Source organism: Chrysemys picta, chromosome 11, assembly GCF_011386835.1.
Source record: "Chrysemys picta bellii isolate R12L10 chromosome 11, ASM1138683v2, whole genome shotgun sequence".
In the NCBI taxonomy this organism is placed as follows: Eukaryota; Metazoa; Chordata; order Testudines; family Emydidae; genus Chrysemys; species Chrysemys picta.
This window is the reverse complement of record NC_088801.1, coordinates 51,045,641-51,068,937: the sequence shown is the minus strand read 5'-3', so window position 1 is coordinate 51,068,937 and position 23,297 is coordinate 51,045,641. Positions and strand designations below refer to the sequence as shown.

The 23,297-nt window shown below is 41.0% G+C and overlaps 1 protein-coding gene across 6 annotated transcripts in view; it reads right to left on the bottom strand.

The window, feature by feature from the left end:
* Positions 1 to 150: 150 nt before the first annotated feature.
* ANKAR (ankyrin and armadillo repeat containing) overlaps positions 151 to 23,297 on the bottom strand; it is a 50,005-nt gene continuing 26,858 nt past the window's right edge. For 5 of the 6 annotated variants that reach the window (XM_065560849.1, XM_065560851.1, XM_065560850.1 and 2 more), the window contains 8 exons: positions 22,130 to 22,236; positions 20,468 to 20,590; positions 18,273 to 18,431; positions 17,439 to 17,556; positions 15,787 to 15,896; positions 8,191 to 8,387; positions 1,070 to 1,116; positions 151 to 618 (listed from right to left, as the gene is read on the bottom strand). In XM_065560849.1, the coding sequence (XP_065416921.1) occupies positions 374 to 618; positions 1,070 to 1,116; positions 8,191 to 8,387; positions 15,787 to 15,896; positions 17,439 to 17,556; positions 18,273 to 18,431; positions 20,468 to 20,590; positions 22,130 to 22,236 (1,106 nt within the window). In that variant the 3' untranslated portion in view covers positions 151 to 373. Of the gene's footprint in view, positions 619 to 1,069; positions 1,117 to 8,190; positions 8,388 to 15,786; positions 15,897 to 17,438; positions 17,557 to 18,272; positions 18,432 to 20,467; positions 20,591 to 22,129; positions 22,237 to 23,297 lie in introns of those variants that run through there. The other variant, XM_042842424.2, reaches the window with a different exon arrangement.

The following is a 23,297-nucleotide window of genomic DNA, read 5'->3' as shown; positions in this document are numbered from 1 at the left end:
GTGTAGCAGCTATTTTGCAGCTCTTGTATCTAGTAACAGAAGGCATTGTCTGATTAGAAATAGAAGCTTAAATTCACCAAAATATAAAACAACCTGCACACAATAGCCTTCATTGATGCCCATGAGTGATGAATTTGAAATTATTTTCAATGCATTTATTCTTTACTACTGCAGTAAATTTAATTCTTCACAGACAGACCGCCTCCTTCCATCCCACACACAATTCTCTTGTGAAAAGAGTTCAGGTTTCCAAAATTAGGCGTCTGTGTATTAGCAACTGGCATCAAGAAATTCTGTTCCGAAAGACTATTCCCAAACCTACAGGATATTGCATGGATACAAATACTTATCTGCTACATTGTTTGCACTGGACTCAAGCTTTCTTTCCTGGTGAATTAAGCCGGAGCTTGCTGACATTAAAAATTCTTGGTCTTGACACTTTTGTGATGTCGGAAGTTGCATGTGCAAATGATTGAAGTCCACTGGTCCGGCTACGGGGTTTGTCTGTAGTTCTGAGTTTTCCCATTAAGTGAGCAGATATAGGCATTAAAAGAAGAGAGTCCTTTGGATGATATTTAGCTTTGAATTGTCTTCTACTACTACTACTTCGTGATCTCTCTGCAAAATAAAAATAGTGTAATTTATTTTACATTTATATCATCAGCAGACTATTGAGTATATGTCCTTGAACACTGTGACCTAGCAGATTTGTGGCTTTTTAAAAAAGAGAAGACCATAAAGTTGAGGCCAACCATGACAAATAGTAAGAATTTTACATTTGTAACAGAAACTTTTATATGCTCCTTACATTTACCTATACTAACTAATTAGCTAAATTAAAAAAATTGAGAATTCTAACTAGTCATCTGCCCACAGTTTCAAAAGTTAGGAAATGGCATATAGTACATGTAGCCTCATTATGGAGGTAATTTCTAAAATAAGTTAAATGTATGACTAAGAAAAAAGTTAATTGTCTTTTGAGGAGTGTTTCTGCAGATCCCCATTCTTGGGATGTGTTGATAGCTAATTAATTAATTCATCTGTGAAGTAAGTTAAATACATTATATACCTTTAGTATAGGTTGGAACTGCAGGTGGTCCTCCATTTATCACCAAACTGTAAATAAAATATTAACAAGTTAGGAATTCATGGTCGTTAAAGCACTCCGGTTTTTCCTTGGCCTAATAACATGAAGGCTCTGGGTATTTTTTTTTTAAATATATTTTCAGCATTTCTTATGAACTCACAGAACTCAAATGAGTTTGATTTTTAACTAATCTCCACTGATAAACTTATTTGATTTTTGGCCTATAAACAAACATATGATTCTCTTTAAGCACATGAGTAGGCCCTTTGAAGTTAATACCTTTATATCTAGGCATATAAGCATTTTTAAGATCCCAGTATCAGAAAAAGTTACAAATACTTCTTAATTACTAATTTAATACCTCAGTTTGTCTATAAAATCAATATAATAATGATCTTGCAGAGATGTTGAGACTTAACTATTGTTTGCAAAGTGGTTTGAGATTCTCTAACTAAAGCTGCTTATCAACTGTTGTAAGAATTAAAAAAAAATGTAAACCCAAAGGATAATTAAGAGGGTGCTCGTTAGACTCCTACGTGGACATGCTGATATCTATACGGATTCTCGATGCTTCTGGCCCATGTCACTTATTATAAGAAATATGATTCAGTATCCTTTTTATACATCTTTGTAAATTTAACAAAAAAATAAAATCAAGGAAGTATATCAATAAAACTAAACTCCCATCAATATTACTAAAATAAACTAAGCAATACTATTATCAAATCAAGATCAAATAAATAAATTAGTAATATTGGATTAAAATCAAATTTTCAGATTACTTATATCATCAGATTGATACAACAAATAATCAAACCTGATAAGTCCTAAGAAGTATTTTAAGGAGGTTAGCTGTCTGTTTAGTTACAAACCCCCAACTAAAGAGTTTTACCAGAGGCAATGAAATATTAATTTAGACTTAGATGAATATTTTATACTGAAACCAAATTATTGTTTAACGTCTACACCACAATCTCAAAACCAATTAAATTTATGTTTCAATTCTTACGTGGTGGATAACCCCTTACTTCCCACCTCCAACAACAGATAAGAGGCCTTAATAGAACATTCTGATAAGTAGGAGTTGTCAAACTTCTGATTAACAGTTTACAACTGGAAATTTTAAGTTTCTTAGGACACTTACACAGAATACAGAACATAGGTATTTTTCTGAGGCAAAGTTTAGAGTTCTTTAAACCTAATGAGTTTTCTTTCTGATGCCTTCTGTGTGTGGATTTTACAGGTGCTCATGCACACAAAATTAAAAAAAAAAAAATAAATAAATAAAAGGCTGGAACTTTCCCCAGCAAATAAAAACAAAAAGGGGGAAAAATATTAAATACTTAAGAGAATGGTGTTTGTGAACTCTTAAGATCTCACAATCTTCTGGATTTTTCTGACATAGAAGCTAGAATTGCAGATGAGAAGCCAGAGGATAATGTTGCTGGCACAGTACCAGTAGACTTTCAGGTACAGGAAGACTCGTCAACTGTTAATTGGTGGTGTGATTTCCTTCCTCAGAGGTGAAATCTTGGAGTTCTGGAACATCAGTCTTCCCTCAGATAGCCTGTTGACCTAAAAGGAGCAAAGGCTCTTGGCCTTACGCTTGATTTTTCTGGTTTACGATTTTTACTTACCCCACCTTACAGCAACTTCCTTGGAGATCTTCAGGCAAATCAGGTATAAAATACACCTTGGATTCTGACAGCATGGTCTAATCAGGTCAAAGTTAGGTAACATTTAGGCTAACATCAGTTTGTAAAGGTCCTGCTTAACCAAGCAGTTCTTTTTAAAAAAAAAAATTAGTTGAGGTGTTCCACATGCACTGTGAGTCCATGATACTCTAAAATACATATAGATATAAAAGAGACACAAGACCACTTCAGAGGATGTTAACATTCCTCTGCTGAAAAGGTCTTATGCTGGCATCAACATACAGAAAGTGGGCCTCATAGATAACTGATTGCAAAGACCTTAGCAAACACAGAAGCCACTCAGCATGTATCCATCAGCATTCAACAACATTAAAAATAAATGTGGACATCTTATGACCGGATGCCCTTTTTTTATTTTTGAAAACAAGACAATTTAGCAATCTTTATCTACTAGGTTATAAATCATACAGAAAAGATTACTTTAAAGCTTACCAGATGGAACTGATTTACAATAAAAAATAAAGTTTAAACAAGGTTTGTATTCTCTTACTCACTCAAAATATGATATTATGGGTGTTCAGAGTTTTATGGCCACTTTTAAAGGAAGATCGGTATGATTCAACTACAGTTCTATCACTCACTAATAACATCTAAAACTTACAGATATGCACTTTATAGTTCCACACCATAAATATATGCATAAGATGGCAAAAGTCCCATTGACATCAATGGGAGCAGAATTAGGCCAGTAATTCCCCCTCTCTGTCTGATGAGAAGGGATTTGAATAGGGGTTTCCCACCTCTCAGGTACGTGCCTTAACCACTGCACTATAGAGCCATTCACTTGCTCTCTGATCCAATTAATATTTATTTCTACAAAGTGGAAATGCTTGAATAAGAGATTGAGGAGTATTCTGAGGTAGATCTCTCAACAGGCAAAGGGGGGAATTAAACTGAGGTCTCCCACTCAGGGCCCGGTGGAAGGATGTTTCGCGCCCTAGGCGAAACTTCCACCTTGCGCCCCGTCCCCGAACCCCCGCCCTGAGGCGCCCCCCCCCCCCCCCGCGGCAGCTCCCCACCCCTCATCCTGAGGCAAACCCCCCCCAGCTCACCCCTGCCCTGCCTCCTCCCCGAGCATGCCGTGTCTGCTTCACTTCTCCCACCTCCCAGGCTTGTGGAGCCAATCAGCTTAGGCGCCGCAAGCCTGGGAGGCGGGAGAAGTGAAGCAGCCACGGCGTGCTCGGGGAGGAGGTGGGGCATGGGTGAGCTGGGGCGGGGAGTTCCCCTGCGTGCTGCCCCCCCCCCCTTGCTGCAGGCGGCCCTCCCCGCGCTCCACTGCCCCAGCCCCCTCCGCCTAAATGCCAGCAGCGACCAGGGCAGCCGAAGATCCGGCCACCACGGTCACTGCCGAAGAAAATGGCGCCCCCCAAATCGCAGTCGCCTAAATGGTTGCACCGGCCCTGCTCCCACTTCCAGGTGAGTTTCCCAATCGCTGGTCTAAATGTATAAGGGAGGCCTCCTCTCCCCATCCCACCCATCCCCACCTATGTTGTGTGGAATGCTCAGAGCAAGGCCTATTAGACTGAGCCCCACATGCCAGATAAGCAGGGCAATACCTGTCTTCACCTGCTTTGATGTTTGTGCTGTGGCTTATGAGATAGATGCCTGAGTGCCTGCCTGAAGCAACAGTGCACATGCCCAAAGGCAGCCTCTTAGGTGCTTAGGAAACTGTTACAGCCAAAATTTAGGCACTGAGTGCATTTAGGAACCTACGGAGTTAGGTGGCAGCTAAACTAGGGTTTTATGGATTGCAGTGGCACCTAAATCTGGGGTTTAGGTGCCTACGTCCCTTTGTTGATCTGTGTCCCGTTCCTGCTTTACTCCTGGGGCAGTGCAACTACACAGTGTCTCTTAGGCCAGATTGTAGTTACAATCCAGCCCACAGTGCCACTTTACCACCTTAAGTGTTATACACAATACACACAACATAATTTTACAAATTCCTCATTAGATAAATAGAACGCTGAAGGCAATTTTTCCCCACTTGTTCTTAAGGTCCCAATCCTTCAAAGTACAGAAGGCACTGAGAACCTCGTAACATCAGGCCTCTATCTGTTTGGCAGCTATTAATCTAAGTCTCTTTAGACACAGATCATTATATTAAAGTATTTACATTAAAAACAAAAGTTAGTGTGATGACAAGTCATCACTTTTAGTATCAGAAACATACAAAATTAACACCAATTACAGAACACTTAGCTAGTTCGACTATCTTAACGATGCAACCGAAGAAGTGGGCTGTAGCCCATGAAAGCTTATGCTCAAATAAATTTGTTAGTCTCTAAGCTGCCACAAGTACTCCTGTTCTTTTTGCGGATACAGACTAACACGCTGCTACTCTGAAACCTATCTTAACTTTGAATTTCAAGGCTTTCAAAATTTGGTGTTTCTTGTAAATTTAATCTTAATTTTTTTTTTAATTTAAAAAATTATTGAAATTCAAAGTACTGATATATGTCTGAAATCTCATCACCACCACATAGGAGGGTTTTGTGTGGGAATAATATATTTAATTTATATTTGTTACATGTTAGTTTAAAGGAAAGGAGGGGGATCCTATCAGAATCTTAGCTGATGTCATCTACAAATTGTTTCCATGTATGTTGTCTTATAAGTCTAATGTTAGAGTCTCATTCAATTCATTTTCCATTTATATCACAATCTGTCCTTGAACAGTGGGTGGTATTTTCTGATTCCAGTCTGGAAGTATGCTTTTATTTTATTTATTATTGAGACATAAATTTAAGCACAGGACTCTTACTCAAATGTTCATTTTAGCTTTAAAGTATCACTCAGAACTCAGGGATAGCTCAGTGGTTTGTTAGAAATGTAAAATTTACATGGAAGATTATCACAATATGTTCTAGGAATTGACTGATTTATGTAAATTCTGGGAAAGAATTCTAAAAGAAATATAATCAATGACAGAATTGAAAGGAAGCTTCACTGCACAGAAGAAACCATGTAGTTATCGGCATTCCAAACCCTACTACTAATTCTGTTTCCTTTAGAATTCTCTCTTTATTAACCTGAATGTAGTTAGTACATTATAGTTCCTAATCATTCATGCAAGAGTTTGACTATAAAAAACATGTTTCTAAAACTCTTTGTAAACATGGATATAAGTTTGTCAGATAGATTTTCTTTATTCCTATTATGTCCTAGGTTTATTCGCTAGAATAAACTGATGTACAGTCCCATACCATACCTTCCATGAGAACTGTTTTATTGGATTGCTAGGTTTTATTTCCATAACTGGCTATAATTTATAGTAATTTAAAATACAGCAAAAGTAAATCACTTTTGTAACATTAGTAGTGAATACAATCACAGAAGTTCTGTTTCAGCAGCGTTCCCTGAATATGCTTATAGCAACTGCTAGCATGGCTGGCTTGCATAGGTCTTCTGACATATGAGGGCCTGGCCATAACTTCCTGTTACTCTGTGTAAATACACCTCGTAGAGGGGCAGAATAACTAGGCAGCATTGTGGTGCTGAAAGTTAATGAGCCTGCATTTAAACTTTGATTCCTGTTTACAGTAACGTTTGTTAAAACATTCTCTCTCTTCTCATTTTTATCATTGAGGGAAAGAAGTTGTAGGGTCTCTCATATCCACAACCCATCACATACCCAGAGTTGGCATAAGGGGGTGGGGATATTCTCCCATTGCAACCCCATGTTGTAGAGGTGGGAGATAGGTTCCACCCTCACAACTGGAGGATGAGAGCATGCAGGCTAGCAGCTGCTGTCAACTACTGGCTTACTGAATCTACAGGGAAATTCTGTTCTAGCAACAGTCATCTTTCCTGCACTGTTCCCAAAGGGTTATAGAGGGTCTAACTCTTAACATGTTCTTGTGGTGGATTATTACGGAGCCAAAGTTATCTTTAACTATACCATGTAATCTGAACTGTCAAAGATGGTCCTCTTCTCCCAAAACCACCTGTACACTTTCTTTTATATCACTTTATATATGGGAGGAAAACCTGTCATAATCTGCAGAGCCACCACCTTGTCCTCCAAGTACCTCTGTCACAAAAACTTAAAAAAGCACTACTAGCTGCTTATGGTAGGCAGATGATAGACTAAACTCACTGCCTACTGTGCAAAATATGCTCATTTTACTATTACCTTGTCCTCCCACTCTCTTCCTGCCTATCAGTTTGTTTCTTCTGTCTTAAACCTAGATTGTGAGCTTTTTGGGACAGGGACCATCTTTTTTTTAGTCATACAGAGCCTAGCACAAGAAGGACCTTACCTTTGACCGAGTTTCAATATGCTACTGTAATACCGATAATAAACTAAATTCATTTAATTTCTATATCAGTTATATTTTTATGTTTTCATTTCAATATGAATGTCTTTTTTTAATTATAAATTCTGTTTTGTTTTTTTATATGGGATTGGAGATGCCCATAACTTACTCTAAATTCTACCATTAATTTTTTGTAGTAGCTCTGAGTATTGAATGGATTTTTATAAATATAAATAATAAACAGAGCATTTAAATTTGATGTACAGCTTTTTGACAAGGAGCTAAATTTTGCCTCCATGAATGGCCCCACAATGAACACAACCCAATACATATGCTAAAAAAACAACATTATCATACACCCATTTTGGCCAGGAATGAATCCTGTCAGGAGATGGAACAGTCTGTGGAGAGTGAAGGGGGCCAATGCCAAGTCAATTGCATCTATTCAAAAAAATATGTAAATCATGTTCCAGAACAAACCACCACCATTTCTGGAGGACCTGTGTGTTTTGGGGGAGCATGTTAGCGATGTAAAACTTCTGCTATGCACTCCCCGCGCCGTGCACAGTATTCTGATTCATGCTCATGCACAGGGTCCTGACTGAACTTGCCCCAATTTATTACTTTGGATTTTGTCCAATTGACTATTTTGCCTAAGATATTTGCAAATGATAATGTTACCTTAATATTTTGAGACTGGTGTTACTGGTTCCTAGTATATCACCTAGATTTTCACATGAGAAAAAAGATACCATCTTGTAAAGCAGTGATAAAGTGTGCATATATTTGAAATATATACACAGAATATGAGATTAGGCTTGAGAGGAGTAAGTAAATATTTGTGCACAAGGAAGGATACATTTTCTTAAAGTTGAGGCCAACATTCACATATACGTGTACCCACTTTTGCCAAAGCAAATTGACTAACTGTGCCCACAAAAGGCACTTGCATGAGCAAATATCTTTTTGCATGCACCAATGGCTTAGTTGTATGTACGTGCATTTTTTGCATACAGACCTCTGCTGCCATATTTGGAAAATTTATCCTTAAATAGAAAATCATATAATTATTTCTATTTCATTTTTTAACTTCAGTAAACACACACCCATATAAATGTACAGCATATGGTACCTTAAAGAAGGCAGCCCCACTTGTCTTTGCCTTTGGAATTCTTTTACAAAGTCCTGGCTTATTTTTGCATCCCTGCTGATGTTATTCATTAGACGTGTGAACTGCTTGGGTTTGTTCCTGCATTCCACTAATAGATGGCGATAAGCAGTGCGGTTAAATGTTAAGTATCCAAGAGCACCAGCTGAGGCTATACGAACCTAGAAGAAACAGAAATGTTGTCCCTGATAATGGTTTGAGGCTGATTATAATTCTGATTTCAAAGATGTATTCTTCACATTAAATAAAGCAACTATATTATCAAAACAGAGCAAGGATGCTCACAGCTCCCAACCTGACAAAACCACCAAATGAGGATCAGAATAATAGTCAATAATTTAAAATAACAGAACCCCCCCCCCAGTAAAACGAAGATAAATTTGGGTCTACCACTGGTAGCCTGATGTACACTTCAGGCCTGATCCTACACCACAGGGAGTTTATCTATTGACTTAATGAGAGCAAGATTAAGCATTTTATAATGGGGCACACGTTGGAAAAGATGAATAGCCATGGGAAGATGAACAAAAGTATTTGGCTTTAATCCATGTTGATAAGTGTGCCTGATTAGGCAGTTTAGAAATAATAAAAAATTTAAATTACTATTAATTTTATTATTTTGGCTAATTCTTAATAATACTCCATCTATATTTACAATTCTATATTAAAAACAACTTTAAAAACAAGTAATAACAGACTTGCAGCCATACAGTTATCTCAATGTATACAGTTACTGGACCTCCTGGTTTCAAATACAGATATCACCCCAGGGGTGAGGTGCCTCTAGGCATTTCTCCTGTAAGTATGGAACAATTCACCAGAATGCATGCAAGGTCAGGTACTGGTTCCCAACCAGATGCTGAACTCTCAAAGGTGGTGGGCAATCCCACAGAACCTCCGCAGGAGTCTTCCCATATGCCTTCCAGACCCACAGTTACTTACAAGCAGGGGCACCGGAACGGGGGGGGGGGGTGGGAGGGGGAGGGAGAGGCATGGCTTTTTACCAGCTGTAAGGGCGAGCGATAGGGGGTGAATGGGGGAGAGGAGCGAGTGGATGGAAAAGCCTCAAGGAGAAGGGGCGGCACAGGGGGGGCATGGTTCGGGAGTGGGTGCCCCCCCCACACACACTTTTAGGGAGCTTTCACCACTCCTGCTCACAAGTGAGGCCATCCTGTCAGGATGGAGAGCGCATCTGGGTTGGACAGCACATGGTGCCTAGAACTCCAGGAAAAGGAACCAGAGCATCAACCTATTGGAGCTTAGAGCCATCCAGCTAGCCCTACAGAGGTTGCAGAACTACTTAGAGGTAGAAAAATGTCCTGTGCAACACAACCAATGTGGCATCTCAACAACCAATGGGGAACAAGGAGCGTTACTATGCACAGAAGTAATGGAGATAATGGAATGGGTAGAGAGGACTCTCCCTTCCATAAGGCCAATATACATAAAAGGAGTGCTGAATCCAAAGGCAGACTGGCTCAGCAGACGCATAATCAAAAACTCAGAATGGTGCCTGAATCGCTCTGATTTTGCAGAAATTCAGCCTTCTGAATCTGGATCTATTCACCAATCATAAAGACGCTAAGTGACTCTAGTACTTCGCCAGGGAAGCAGACCTCAGATCTTTGAGAACAGTTGCTTTTTTGCACATATGGCCACAAGGCCTGTTTTATGCAATTCTGCCCTTTCCACTTCTAGGGAAGGTGATCCAGAAGATAAGGCGAGAAGAAGCAAAGATAGCTTCACGCTGGCCAAAGAGATCATGATTCTCCAATCTGATAGAACTGAAATTGGAACCACCAGTGCAGCTCTCAGTGAGACCAGACATCCTTTACCAAGGCCTATTTCTCCATCCACACCCAGATTAAAGCATTCTAACCAATGGACTGAGGACCTTCCAATGATTTGGAAGCAGCCAGAGACTTACACCAGCAGTTTATTCCATCTCTGCTACAAGCCTGAACCAAGAACTCTCCATTTATTGTATGTATTTGATTCCTTTAACCAATTTTAACTCTCACTTCTTTCTTTCTTTCTCTTTCTTTCCATGAATAAACCTTTAGTTTTTAGATACTAAAGGATTGGCATCAGCATGATTTTTGGGTAAGATATAACTTATATATTGATGTGGGTGTGTGGCTGGTCCTTTGGGATCAGAAGAACCTTTTAGTTGATGAGACTGGTTGTAAAGAACCACTCACCTTTCAATCCAGTGTTTTCTGTGGTAATACAAGGACTGAAATGACAGGGGAAACTGCTTTTATGACTTCTTGTTAGCCAGTGTGGTGAAACAGAAGTTTACTTTTGTTGCTGGTTTGGTATATCCTAAGGGGGATTAGCCATCAGTTTTGGGGTGTATCTGCCCTATTTCTCACCAGTTCATCCTGAATTTGGCATCCTCAATTGTGACCCTTTGAGGCACGGTTACCATTAGAAGCCTTAGCTGTGCAAGTGATCTTCCAAAGCAATTAGAACTCTTCTCCTCCAGGCAAGATTCAACACTAAAGGGCTGCTCCTCCATCTGGACTACGTTTAGCTCGTGGTGTGAAGAACATAATAAAAATCCCAAGGATCCTGATACCTCAGATATCCTGGACTTTCTTCAGGAAGGAGTAAACAATGGAATTCAGCCCAGCTCCATACCACATCAGGTGTCATCAATAAGTAGCCTCCTATTTTATGATCCTCTGGTTCCTTAAGACAACCCTCAAGAATCCAGATTTCTTAGAGCAATCAGACTGGCTAAACTTGTGGTTAAACCATTTGTTCCCAAATGGAACCTCCAATAGGAATTAAAAGTCCTAAGCCACACCCTTTTGAGCCATTGACATCAATATCTCTATTCTACCTATCCATCAAAATCTGTTTAATGGTCACCATCACGTCTGCTAGATGAGTTTTTGAACTGGTAGCTATATTCACATAGGAATCTCACTGTGTGTTCCAGGTGTGAAAAAGTTGGTGTGAAGAATACCAGAATCATTCTTGCCTAAGGTGAATTCATTTTCCCATTCCTCACAGGAGATACTCCTTCCTTCATTCTGTCCAAAGCCACAGCATCTGAGAAAAAGTATGGCACACTTTAGATGTTCAAAAAAGCACTAAAGAGCTGTAACATGTGCCCCAAATCAACAAGAAGCTAGGGCTCCTTGTTTGTATCCTTTCATCCAAAGAACCAAAGGCGTAGGGTATCCAAGCTATTAGTAACTATATGGATCAAGCTACGCATCATAGAAGCATGCAAGATGCCAGGTGCTCCAGTCCAGAAGGCATTAAGGCACATGCCACAAGAGCTATGATGACTGTATAGGCAAAAAGTACTTATGCTTCTACTTCAGAAATCTGCAGGGCAGCAACGTGGTCATAAGTTAACACCTTTATTAGATCCTATAAAGTGGACTTTCTATTCTTCACAGAGGCCTCCTGTGGCAGCGATATGCTACAAGCAGTGATATAGTAATAGCATTGCCATTTGGGGCAATTACACTGGTCTACAATTTTTGAGAAGTTGTCTGCTTCAGAGATAAAATGTGCTATTTATTATGTATTTTGATGTGCTGAATTCAAATATGACAATTAAAACAACTGATTGGCTACTGTTTCTATGATATTTAAGTTTTTACATTTTATGTCTATGTATATTGTGTAGATAGTAGAGTTGAATCATAAATTGTAAACCTAGGTCTTTTCATGTGTTTATGGTTGCTTTACATGATAATAGTTCACCTGTCCTGTTTATGTAACACTTTAAAAATCAGCAAAAGGGTTATATAAATAAAATGTATTATGAAACAAAAGGCAAAAAACTATTATGTACATAGTTTAGTCCTATTCAGTGTCTACTCGGTGCTTCTTGGCTTGTCTCTTGTATTCATTAAATGGAGCATCTCTTGTCACTGTCCAGCAATAGTCTGCAAGCATTGATGGGCTCCATTTGCCCTGATAGCGTTTCTCCATTGTTGCAATATTCTCGTGAAATCGTTCGCCGTGCTCATCGCTCACTGCTCCGCAGTTCAGTGGAAAAAAATCTAGATGAGAGTGCAAAAAATGTATCTTTAGTGACATGTTGCAACCAAGGCTTTTGTATGCCTTGAGGAGGTTTTCCACTAACAACCTGTAGTTGTGTGCCTGGTTGTTTCCGAGAAAATTTATTGCCACTAACTGGAAGGCTTTCCATGCCGTCTTTTCCTTGCCACGCAGTGCATGGTCAAATGCATCATCTCGAAAAAGTTCACGAATCTGAGGACAAACAAAGACACCTTCCTTTATCTTAGCTTCACTTAGCCTTGGAAATTTTCCATGGAGGTACTTGAAAGCTGCTTGTGTTTTGTCAATGGCCTTGACAAAGTTCTTCATCAGACCCAGCTTGATGTGTAAGGGTGGTAACAAAATCTTCCTTGATTCAACAAGTGGTGGATGCTGAACACTTTTCCTCCCAGGCTCCAATGACTGTCGGAGTGGCCAATCTTTCTTGATGTAGTGGGAATCTCTTGCACGACTATCCCATTCGCAGAGAAAACAGCAGTACTTTGTGTATCCAGTCTGCAGACCAAGCAAGAGAGCAACAACCTTCAAATCACCACAAAGCTGCCACTGATGTTGGTCATAGTTTATGCACCTCAAAAGTTGTTTCATGTTGTCATAGGTTTCCTTCATATGGACTGCATTACCAACTGGAATTGATGGCAAAACATTGCCATTATGCAGTAAAACAGTTTTCAGACTCGTCTTCGATGAATCAATGAACAGTCTCCACTCATCTGGATTGTGAACGATGTTGAGGGCTGCCATCACACCATCGATGTTGCTACAGGCTACAAGATCACCTTCCATGAAGAATGGGACAAGATCCTTTTGACGGTCATGGAACATGGAAACCCTAACATCACCTGCCAGGAGATTCCACTGCTGTAGTCTGGAGCCCAACAGCTCTGCCTTACTCTTGGGTAGTTCCAAATCCCTAACAAGGTCATTCAGTTCACCTTGCGTTATGAGGTGTGGTTCAGAGGAGGAGGATGGGAGAAAATGTGGGTCCTGTGACATTGATGGTTCAGGACCAGAAGTTTCATCCTCTTCCTCTTCCTCGTCTGACTCGTGAGAATGATTCTGGTGCATCAGGAACCGGCAGTCCTTCTCTGTGGGGTACTGGGCGTATAGCTGATGGAATGTTTGGATAATGCACAGTCCACTTTTTCTTCGACACACCTTTCCCAACTGGAGGCACCATGCAGAAGTAACAATTGCTGGTATGATCTGTTGGCTCTCTCCAAATCATTGGCACTGCAAAAGGCATAGATTTCCTTTTCCTGTTCAACCACTGGCGAAGATTTGTTGCACAAGTGTTGCAGCATATGTGTGGGGCCCACCTCTTGTCCTGATCTCCAATTTTGCAGCCAAAATAAAGGTGATAGGCTTTCTTAACCATAGTGGTTATACTGCGCTTTTGTGATGCAAAAGTCACTTCACCGCAAACATAGCAGAAGTTATCTGCACTGTTCACACAAGTACGAGGCATCTCTGCTCACTTTGGCTAAACAGAAATGTGTCCCTTTGCAAAATCAAACCCTGACAAATAAGAGAGCACGACACTGTATGATTTCTAGAGCTGTGTAGTGAGCCAGTGTGGCACCCCTCCGTCTCCGATAGGGCCGAGCTTCCTCCAACCCCAGCGTGGGCGGAGCCACTGGGTCCGGGCCCCCCCCCCTCCGAGGTCACGGCCCTGACCTGGAAGTATAAAAGCCCGCCGAGAGAGCTCAGTAAGGCCCAGACCGCCAGAAAGAGCAGACGTCCCGGGCCGAGCTCCCGCTTGGGAGACAACCGCAGGACGCGAGCCGCCTGCTACCCCCCCGTGCCGGTCGAGCCTACCTCTCGCCAGGTACCCCGAGGAGGACTGGCCCAGCCTGCCCCGGACCCGCTACCCCGAGGAGGACTGGCCAAGCCTGCCCTGTGCCAGCCACCCCGAGGAGGAGCCAAGCCTGCCCCGTGCCAGCTACTCTGGGGGAGAGCTGCCGGACCGGCCCCCAAGCCTCGCACCCGAGGAACCGATGCTGCTGGACTGGCCCGAACCCAGCATCGCCAACGAGGTAGGCCCCAAGGGGGAACACAGAAGTAGCCCGGGGGTAGCCGACCCCAGTCAGGCTGCAGAGGCCTGTGAGCCGATGTCAGTGTGTTTCGGTCAGGATACCCCACTGACCAGCAGCGGCAGTAACCGCTGCTAGGGCCCCGGGCTGAAACGCAGTGGAGTGGGTGGGCCTGCGTTCCCCCCTGCCACCCCGCTCACGGGTGGCAGGCTTCCCCCTCACCCGATGCTGAGGTGTAGGACCCTGGGCTTACCTTAACTGCTTGTCTGCTCAGCCCCTGCATCCAAGGGCCTGAGCTGTGACTTGTTTGTGCCCCACCCTGCCCCAGGGCCTGGGCTCCTTAACTGCTTGTTTGCCCAACCCCTGCCCCAAAGGGCTTGAGCTGTGACTGTGTGTGCCCCGCGCTGATCCAGGGCCTGGGCCTGCTTAAACTGCTGATTAGCGCTCAGCCCTGCCTAAGGGCCTGAGCTCCCCGAACTGCCGGCCGCTCAGCCCCTGCGTAAAGGGACCTGAACTTTAATTGTCTGCGCTATAGTGAGCCAGTGTGGCACCCCTCCGTCTCGGAGGGTAGAGCCCCGGCGCGACCCTACTACAAGCTGATATAGGGCAATTTGTTCAGCAGAGTGATGTAAGCTTCGTTATGATTGCATCATCCATGACTTCTAGGAATAACATGATGCAATTCATATCATGTATGACGCAATACCAGCTTCAGATTGCATCATTCATTGTTTTGCCTAAAAAGCAAGTACTGTCCAAACCCAGTCATAGATTTATTCATAGATCCAGTCAAAGACGTATTTTAGTCATTTCTGGTTTAAATTGAGATCCCTTCCCTTTATAACTCACTTATCCTCCGTCATTCCCAAGTCAAGGGTCGTATATATTGACCCAATAGCATATCTTGAAAACTAGAGCCAATCAACAATTTTAAGCATCATTTTCCTTCTCAGTGAGCCAGAATTAGTAAAGTTTGACTTCATTTATTTCAGAAGCATTTTGGCTGTAGAGCAGTGTTAACTTGGAGTTGAGGGGGTGTCTTCCTTATCTCAATCTTGTTTCTTATTTCTCCTGACTTCTGTTCACTGCTAACTACTTCACATACATCTCAGAATAGTGGTAGATACTACTATTATAAAGGAAATTATCAGGTAAGAAATTTACCATTCATGATCAGGATTTAAGAATTTAACAAACATACACTGAAACCTTTGGGGGAAATCCTGGCTCCACTGAAGTCAGTGGAAATTTTGCCATTGATTTCAATGGGGCCAGGATCTTTGTCTTACACAGTTATTTTATTTTTAATGTGGCTTTTTGGTTGTTTAGTGAGGTTTTATAAAATATTTCTATTACTACATATAAAGCTAACATTCATCAGCTAATTTTTCAAACAAATAGATCTAATTAATAAAGAAGAAAAATAAATTTAAAACCACAACATGAACATTTTATTTTGGGGAGATGGGAGAAATTTTACCTCTTCTTTATCTGAGTACAAATGATAACAAAGACGTTTGATAGTTCCTAGTTCAGTAATTGCTTCTGGAACACCTGCTCTTGTATGAGCCAGGCTAGCCAATAACTTCCCTACAAATTAATTAGACACTGGAATTACACATCATATAATGTCAAACATATTATCAGTTTGCTCACTTCTAGTCTCCTGCATAATCTTAATGAAATTCTTTGTTTTTTCAAAATGTGTTTAAATATTATCAGGGAAGTCGTCATACCCACAGTCTTTTGTCTTCTGCCATTATTTCTACGGTGATATTCTCAATACGTTTTTTATATCTATTGCATCTAAAATGTTGATTTCTGCCTCCAAGAAATTTGCTTTTGTAAGAGGAATCATTTTAAAATACTGTAGCAGTATTTTATTAAATTCATCTCGTTTATCGTCTTTGAGCAAAATCTTGAAATCCTTCTTCAGTTTTTACTCATATATTACCAAAGCAAAACTCTCATTGATGTCTATATGAATTTTGCCTGAGCAAGAATTGAATAAAAATGGAGGGCCAGATTATAAATCTACAGTTTGCCCAGGGTAAGGGGCAGCATGTAACCTGTGCTGCCCTAGAAACAGATGAGGGACTAAATTGTGTCTCAGAGTCACAATTCAGTCCCTGGGTCCTACCTTGTTAGAGGGGGGAAAGTAATCTGCCAAATCTTTTTTCCTAATGCAGATTACTTCTCCCTCTACATTAGTTTAATTATGCTAGGCAGACCATAGTGGGGCATGGGAGTGGGAGTAAAAGCCCTGCAGAGGCAGCTGCTCCTCCCTCCCTCATGCTGTAAGCAGACCAAGAGATGCCTTATGTCAGGGGTGGGCAAACTTTTTGGCCCAAGGGCCACATCGGGGTTGCGAAACTGTATGGAGGGCTGGGTAGAGAAGGCTGTGCCTCCCCAAACAGCCTGGTGCCCACCCCATTCCTGCCCCCCGACTGTCCCCTCAGAACCCGTGACCCATCCAACACCCCCTGCTCCTTGTCCCCTGACCACCCCCTCCTGGGACCCCCACCCCAACCGTTCCCCAGGACCTCACCCCCTATCCAATTCCCCCGCTCCCTGTCCCAACTGCCCTGACCCCTATCCATACCCCCACTCCCTTACAGCCCCCCCGGACTCCCACGCCCATCCAACCACCCCCTGCTCTCTGTCCCGACTGCCCCCGGGACCACTGCCCCTTATCCAGCCCCCGCCCCCTTACCATGCTGCTCAGAGCAGCAGGAGCTCGCTGCCCGGCCGGAGCCAGCCACGCTGTCCGCGCTGCCCGACAGGAGCGGCGGGTCAGAGCGCTAGTGGCGCGGTGCTCTGAGACTCCGGGGGAAGAGGGGCAGCTGGGGAGGTGGTGGGGGAGGGGGCTAGCCTCCCCGACCGGGAACTCAGGGGCCGGGCAGGACGGTCCCGCGGGCCATAGTTTGCCCACCTCTGCCTTATGTCCTCTTACTCCTTTGTGCAGGCATTTTGGAAGAGCCAATCTCCTGACCTGAGTCTGCCATCTAATATTAAACAGTAAGTTTCACTATCCTACTGTTCAATATCTCATTTTGGAGAAACAACAGTATTTTATGGAAATGCTTAACTTTATATTGCTATGAGTTTTTGCTCATCTTCTATAATTCTTACCTGTTAGAACAAGAGTAGCTGTCTTTTCAGAATTTAGTAGTTCAACTAAAATAGTAATACCTCTTGCAGACAAAGTAACTTGGTCCACATCCACTATGACTCTGGCTAAAACAACAATCTGAAATCAAAGGCAGACAATTTTTAAAAGATACAGATTGTTTAAGTAGGTTTCTTCCGTTTCCTTTTTTCTTCACTTATTAATAAAAAATCACTTATTGTGTATAGTGCTGTACGTTTACAAGACACTTTCAACCCTATCACTTGCACTTTGGACCTTTGCCTATTGGCAGAAAAAGGCACAACCTTAGTATAGACATGTCAGTGCAATACAAGCAATTTTATTCATATAACTCATACATCTTCAGGTGTTACAGACTTTTCCACCACTCTACACATTTGTTGGTTTGTTAAAATGATCTTGATACGATGGTTACTCTTTTCTTATGCTAAATTAAAAACACATAGGGAAAAAACCTGCGCTCCTTAATCAGACAGAATTCCCATTGATTTTTGTCTGAGTAAAGATACAGGATCAAGTCTATAGCCAACATTTTCTTCTACCATCAAAAACAGTCCCAAGTTCTGATTATTTTTGAAATAGTTCATGACGGAGACTTGCAGAGAAGACTAGGATCTTTAGACTCTGTAATGTAATTTACACATTTTATAAGTGTTACTATATTCGGCCATTTAAGCTCTTTGAAAAGGACTTTATATTAATATTTTTGTGTAAAAATCAGTTCTATCAGTTATACTAATAACCATAACATTACACATAGGCCCAAAATGTATAATCTGTTTTGTGTGTTATGAGTAAAAGCCCTATTCCTATACCTGAAATGCAGCCATTGCTTTATCTGTCTCAATTTCTGATCGTAGAAAAGGTTCAAATGTAGACATCATAATTGCGCCGGTCTCCAATATCAGGAACTGTTGGACAGGATTGTTGTATGCAAAAAGGGCTAAAGCATATCCAGCTCGTAAACAAATATCCTTAAAAAAAAAAATACAAAACTCCACAGAAACATGCAAGCTCTGAAGTTTTCATACTATCTAAAAATTAAAGAATAAAATCCTGTATTCTTTGATATGTTAAAATAATTACCAACCCCTATCCTCATATTTTTCATCTTTGTTTTTATTGATTTTCATATAAATACTGCAGGCCAAACCCTCAGAGACTAGATAACAATAAGAATGACACTCACCACACTGACATTTCTCTTTAACCAAAAAAAACCCCAATCAAGAACAAAAGAAAAAAAATCCCCCCTGAAACAGACAGAACAAAAAATGAAATAAATAAAATTAGAAAAAACAAACCCTATCCCTGCAGATTTTCCTGACGTGTCCCTGAAGTGTCAGAGACTCCATACAGTCCACTAAGGACTTCACTATTGCTTTTGATTTTACATGGCAGTATTTCAGACACTATGGTGAGGGGCAGCAGTGTAAAACATAAGGTAGATGATGTACAGCACAAACTGTGTGATTCAGCTAGACTCTACAGCTGCAGAGGTCTGTTTGTCCCCAGAATGAGAAAGAACACACGCAGAGGCACCCATATGGCTGTCTAGCCTTCCTCACCCCAACTACCAGAAGCTGGAAGATGCTGTTGGGAAGGTACTGAGCATGTGCTAAGCCTCCCCAAATCCACTGCAGAACACAAGCCTCTGTGGCTGACAGCTGAGAAGACTGGATGGATGTAGCAATGAAGCCCAACAGTGATTTTGCAGATCACTGCTTTGAAATGGAAGTGAGAGTCTGGGAGCAAAGTAAAGGACCCTCAGCCTAAAGAAATCCCTCTCTCTGGTGATAGGGACAAGAGGAACATGCACATACTCTGAATCTTGCTAACTCCCAACCAATATAATTAACCTTGCTTTTTGTCCTGTGTTAATGGGGACCCAATCCTGATCTCCCTCTGCCCCCTGCAGTAGCAACAATAAAAGGTTTACTGATGTGTGAAGTGACATCCACAACTCCAATGAAGGGGGAAAGGAGAGTCAAGATCCATAAAGCTCAGCTCTCAATGGCATGAGCTCTCTTCCCACCTTGTATTCATGGAGTGGGTGCAGATCCCCTCCAACATCCTTCCACATCAGGCACAATTGTCCTCAGGAATGATTAGCACTTCCAGAGGATGTGTGCATGATGGAAAGGACTACCAAGTCACTTACACATATTCTGGGTTTAAGGTTTGACCCTGTTTGCAGTAGTCAGTAGCTTCTTCCTAATCTGAGGATCTTGTGGTCATGAATTTAGCGTGTGCCTTGATTCTGAACAATATATTAGTTTTGAAATTGTGATAACATTTATACCATTAACCCTGCTGCAACTGTACTTCAGCCTATCATATACATTTTTAATTTCAAAACTATATGTCCAAATCTAAATAAAACTATAGAACTTATTAAATAATTATACTGTTACCCCTTTTGACTCAAGCTGGTAGCCAACAATTTGGGGTCTTTGTAAGCTGTTCGAGTTAGGAGGAGAAATTTGTGATGGAGTTGGAGTTTTTCTCTGATGCAATTTTGTTTATTTACAAAGAATGTACTGTTTCCCTGAACACACGAGGACCCAAATAATATGAGACTGTTTCCTTACTCACAGGCTCAAGCCTCTTTTAGCCAGCACAAGGCCCAAAAGTCTTCTCTCTAGGATTCTGTCAGGGACACACACCGACCTGGACCAGGCTATGTCTGCAGCTTCCTTCTCCATATGCCTTTGTTTTGGGTGGGGACTGCTATAAATGAGCTTAACTGTTTCTTACAGCTATCAAATTAAGAGCAGCTGTTACACCCACCAGCTTCAGTAAGGTTTAACCCAACCCATAAGAATATTTAAAAAATAGTTATATTAAAAGGACACACTTTTGATATGTGTGTCTGACATGTGAAGTCCATACAGTAAACATTTGGAGCTACAGTATAGTAAATTTGGTATGCCATATTTGGCTTATGGTGACACTATGACTAAGAATACTTTTTCCTAAATTAATACTGCTACTTTACCAAGTACAGTACCTTATCAGGTGCATTAAGAAGTTCAAGAACATCACTATAATCGAAACCTTCCTCCTCTTGTAACACAGTCTGTAAATTACTGTTCCTTAAAACAATGCAAGCCAAGGAATATGCAACTTCAACCTAAATATATATTTTAAAGAAAAATGCAGATATTATATACTTACACCTTGCAGAGCAAATTCATGACATATTTTATTTAATAAGCAATAAATCAGTTTATACTAGAAAACTAAGTATGTAGGAAAACTCACTTGAACAAAATATAATTGAGGCCAAGATTTAGTAGGTTAAAAAAAAAAAAAGATTCAATATTTATATGGATAATGGAAACATCCACATTTACACTAAATGAAATTTACAAAATATATTATTTTTAAGGGATATAAACCTTCATGCTTCATGGCATAAGCCAGGCACTGAATTAAAGGTGTTAAGAAAAAACTTCCTGTATGGTCAGGTTACTTCTTAATTGCCCTCTTCAGAGTTTTCTTGCATCTTCCTTTAAAGCATACTGGTCTGCTGATTGACCTCTGGTCTGGACCAGTATGTGAATTCCTATGTTCCTGACCTCAAATCATGATCAGCTTGTGCCTTGAAGTGAGAACTGATTGCTCTTGTAATTTATATACCATAAACAAATGGTATTTTGTCCATTACACTACAAGGTCTTTGGTTAATTGGTTTATTTATGTAGTTTAAATTATACCTATGCTTTAGGATTAGAGAGACAAGATGACCCACTTGTCATTCTTGTTCTTTGAAGACAGCAGTAACACTCACATGCAGAGCCATGCTTCTGTATGACCAGATTCACACGTTTTTCAGCCAATCCTCACTACAGCTTTAATGTCTCAAAAAACAGATTTAAAGCATTCTGAGCCTGGTCATTCCAAGTGTCATATTCGAAGGAATGAAGACTCCAGAATTGTGGATATATTATACTTCTACATACTGCACCTTTAGAGAAGCAAAGTATTCACATGCTCTCATAGGAGGAGGCAGTGGTTTGAGCATTGGCCTGCTAAACCCAGAGTGGTGAGTTCAATCCTTGAGGGGCCATTTAGGGATCTGGGGCAAAAATCTGTCTGGGGATTGATCCTGCTTTGAGCAGCGGGTTGGACTAGATGACCTTCTGAGGTCCCTTCTAACCCTGATATTCTATGATTCTATGACCAGCAGGTAGGTTTGGTCCCATATGCCTCACTGTGCACTGAAGATGTGCCAGCATATCAAACTGTCTTATGTTATTCTCTGCATAAAAAACACACTCAAAAGGAATGTTATGAATTAGCAGAGGGAAGTCCAATATTCATGAACAATTAGCTCATTAGAAAAAACAACTTACTCAAGATAAATCCACAGGGAAAAACAGAATCCTTATAGCACATCTTTTAAGTTTTAAATTACTTTTATGATTGCCTTCATACACTTAAAAGTAAGCAGTTTTTTAGGCATAGTTTGCAATTATTCATCAGTAGCTGGCTTTTGAAGTGTCTTGTTAAGGAGGGATATTATTTATTTAATTTTGTTTTCTCATGCTCTAAGCTGCAAAAAGATGGCAAGAAGTGTTCTCAGAAAGTTCAGTTCAGAATATTTTTCAGCCACAGAACATGCTCACACATACATACAAACCCCCTCACACACACCATTATTCCACACCTTTATCTGAAGAGAATTATGATTTTTAAGCAGGTAAACCAGTATTGGTAAGGCCTGTTCGTCCACTATGTTTTCCTGGCTGACTGGATTGTTTGTATGAGCCACACCTGTAAGAGTCCACATGTCAGATGTATCCCGTGTAAGACATTTGTGCAAGAGAAAAACAGAAAGCATAAAGAAAAATTGTCCAGTTTATACCTAATTGTGGCAGATTACGTAAGAATAACAGTATTATACTCTTTTCACTTGAAATAACTAAGTATTAGAGCTGATCCAGGTGTTTTACCTTTATGTACAAGGACCGTGTGTACATAAAGGTATGCCTGGCTTCTGTTGCTGACAGCTTCCTGGAAAAAGATATATGGAGGAAAGGACGGTAAATATGGAGTAAATTCAGAGAAGCCCAGCAGATGGTGAATTTTCATTAACATGTTTCCAAACAAAGTCTTGGAGACTGTAATAAGCACTAATTATCCCAAAGGTTGGCTGCCTGCGGGTATTTCTAGTTATAGAGATACTGGAGAACCACTTTGCCAAAAAGTCCACCCTACCCTAAATAATAGTGCTGACTAAATCTAAGTAATGATTTCCAAATACATGCACAGACATTTAAAATTCCAGAGACTTAACTAAAAGCCAGGGCCGGCTCCAGGCACCAGCTTCTCAAGCAGGTGCTTGGGGCGGCTGCTCCGGAGAGGGGCGGCACGTCCAGGTATTCGGCGGCAATTCGGCGGACGGTCCCTCACTCCGCCTGGGAGTGAAGGACCTCCCGCCGAATTGCCACTGCAGATTGCGATCGCGGCTTTTTTTGTTTTGTTTTGTTTTGGCTGCTTGGGGCGGCCAAAACCCTGGAGCCAGCCCTGCTGAAAGCTGCCTTAGGTGTCACTTTTACTCTTAGCAATTGAACATAAATATTTTCTAGAATGATTACCTCTGCTTCCTTGTAATTGGGTACAATGCACTTGACTATTTCAGATTCACCATTTAGTATGGTTTATCCAGCTGATCTAACCTCATATGTCAAGAAGAGACAGGACAGAGAGCTTATTTTAAAAGGATAAATACATTTTGCCAAATCTGAAGACTCATTTCACATCTGTTCTAAAAACATGTTATTCTTGGGATGAATGTACATTAGGGGGAAAGGAAATGATCTGATCTGGTTTAC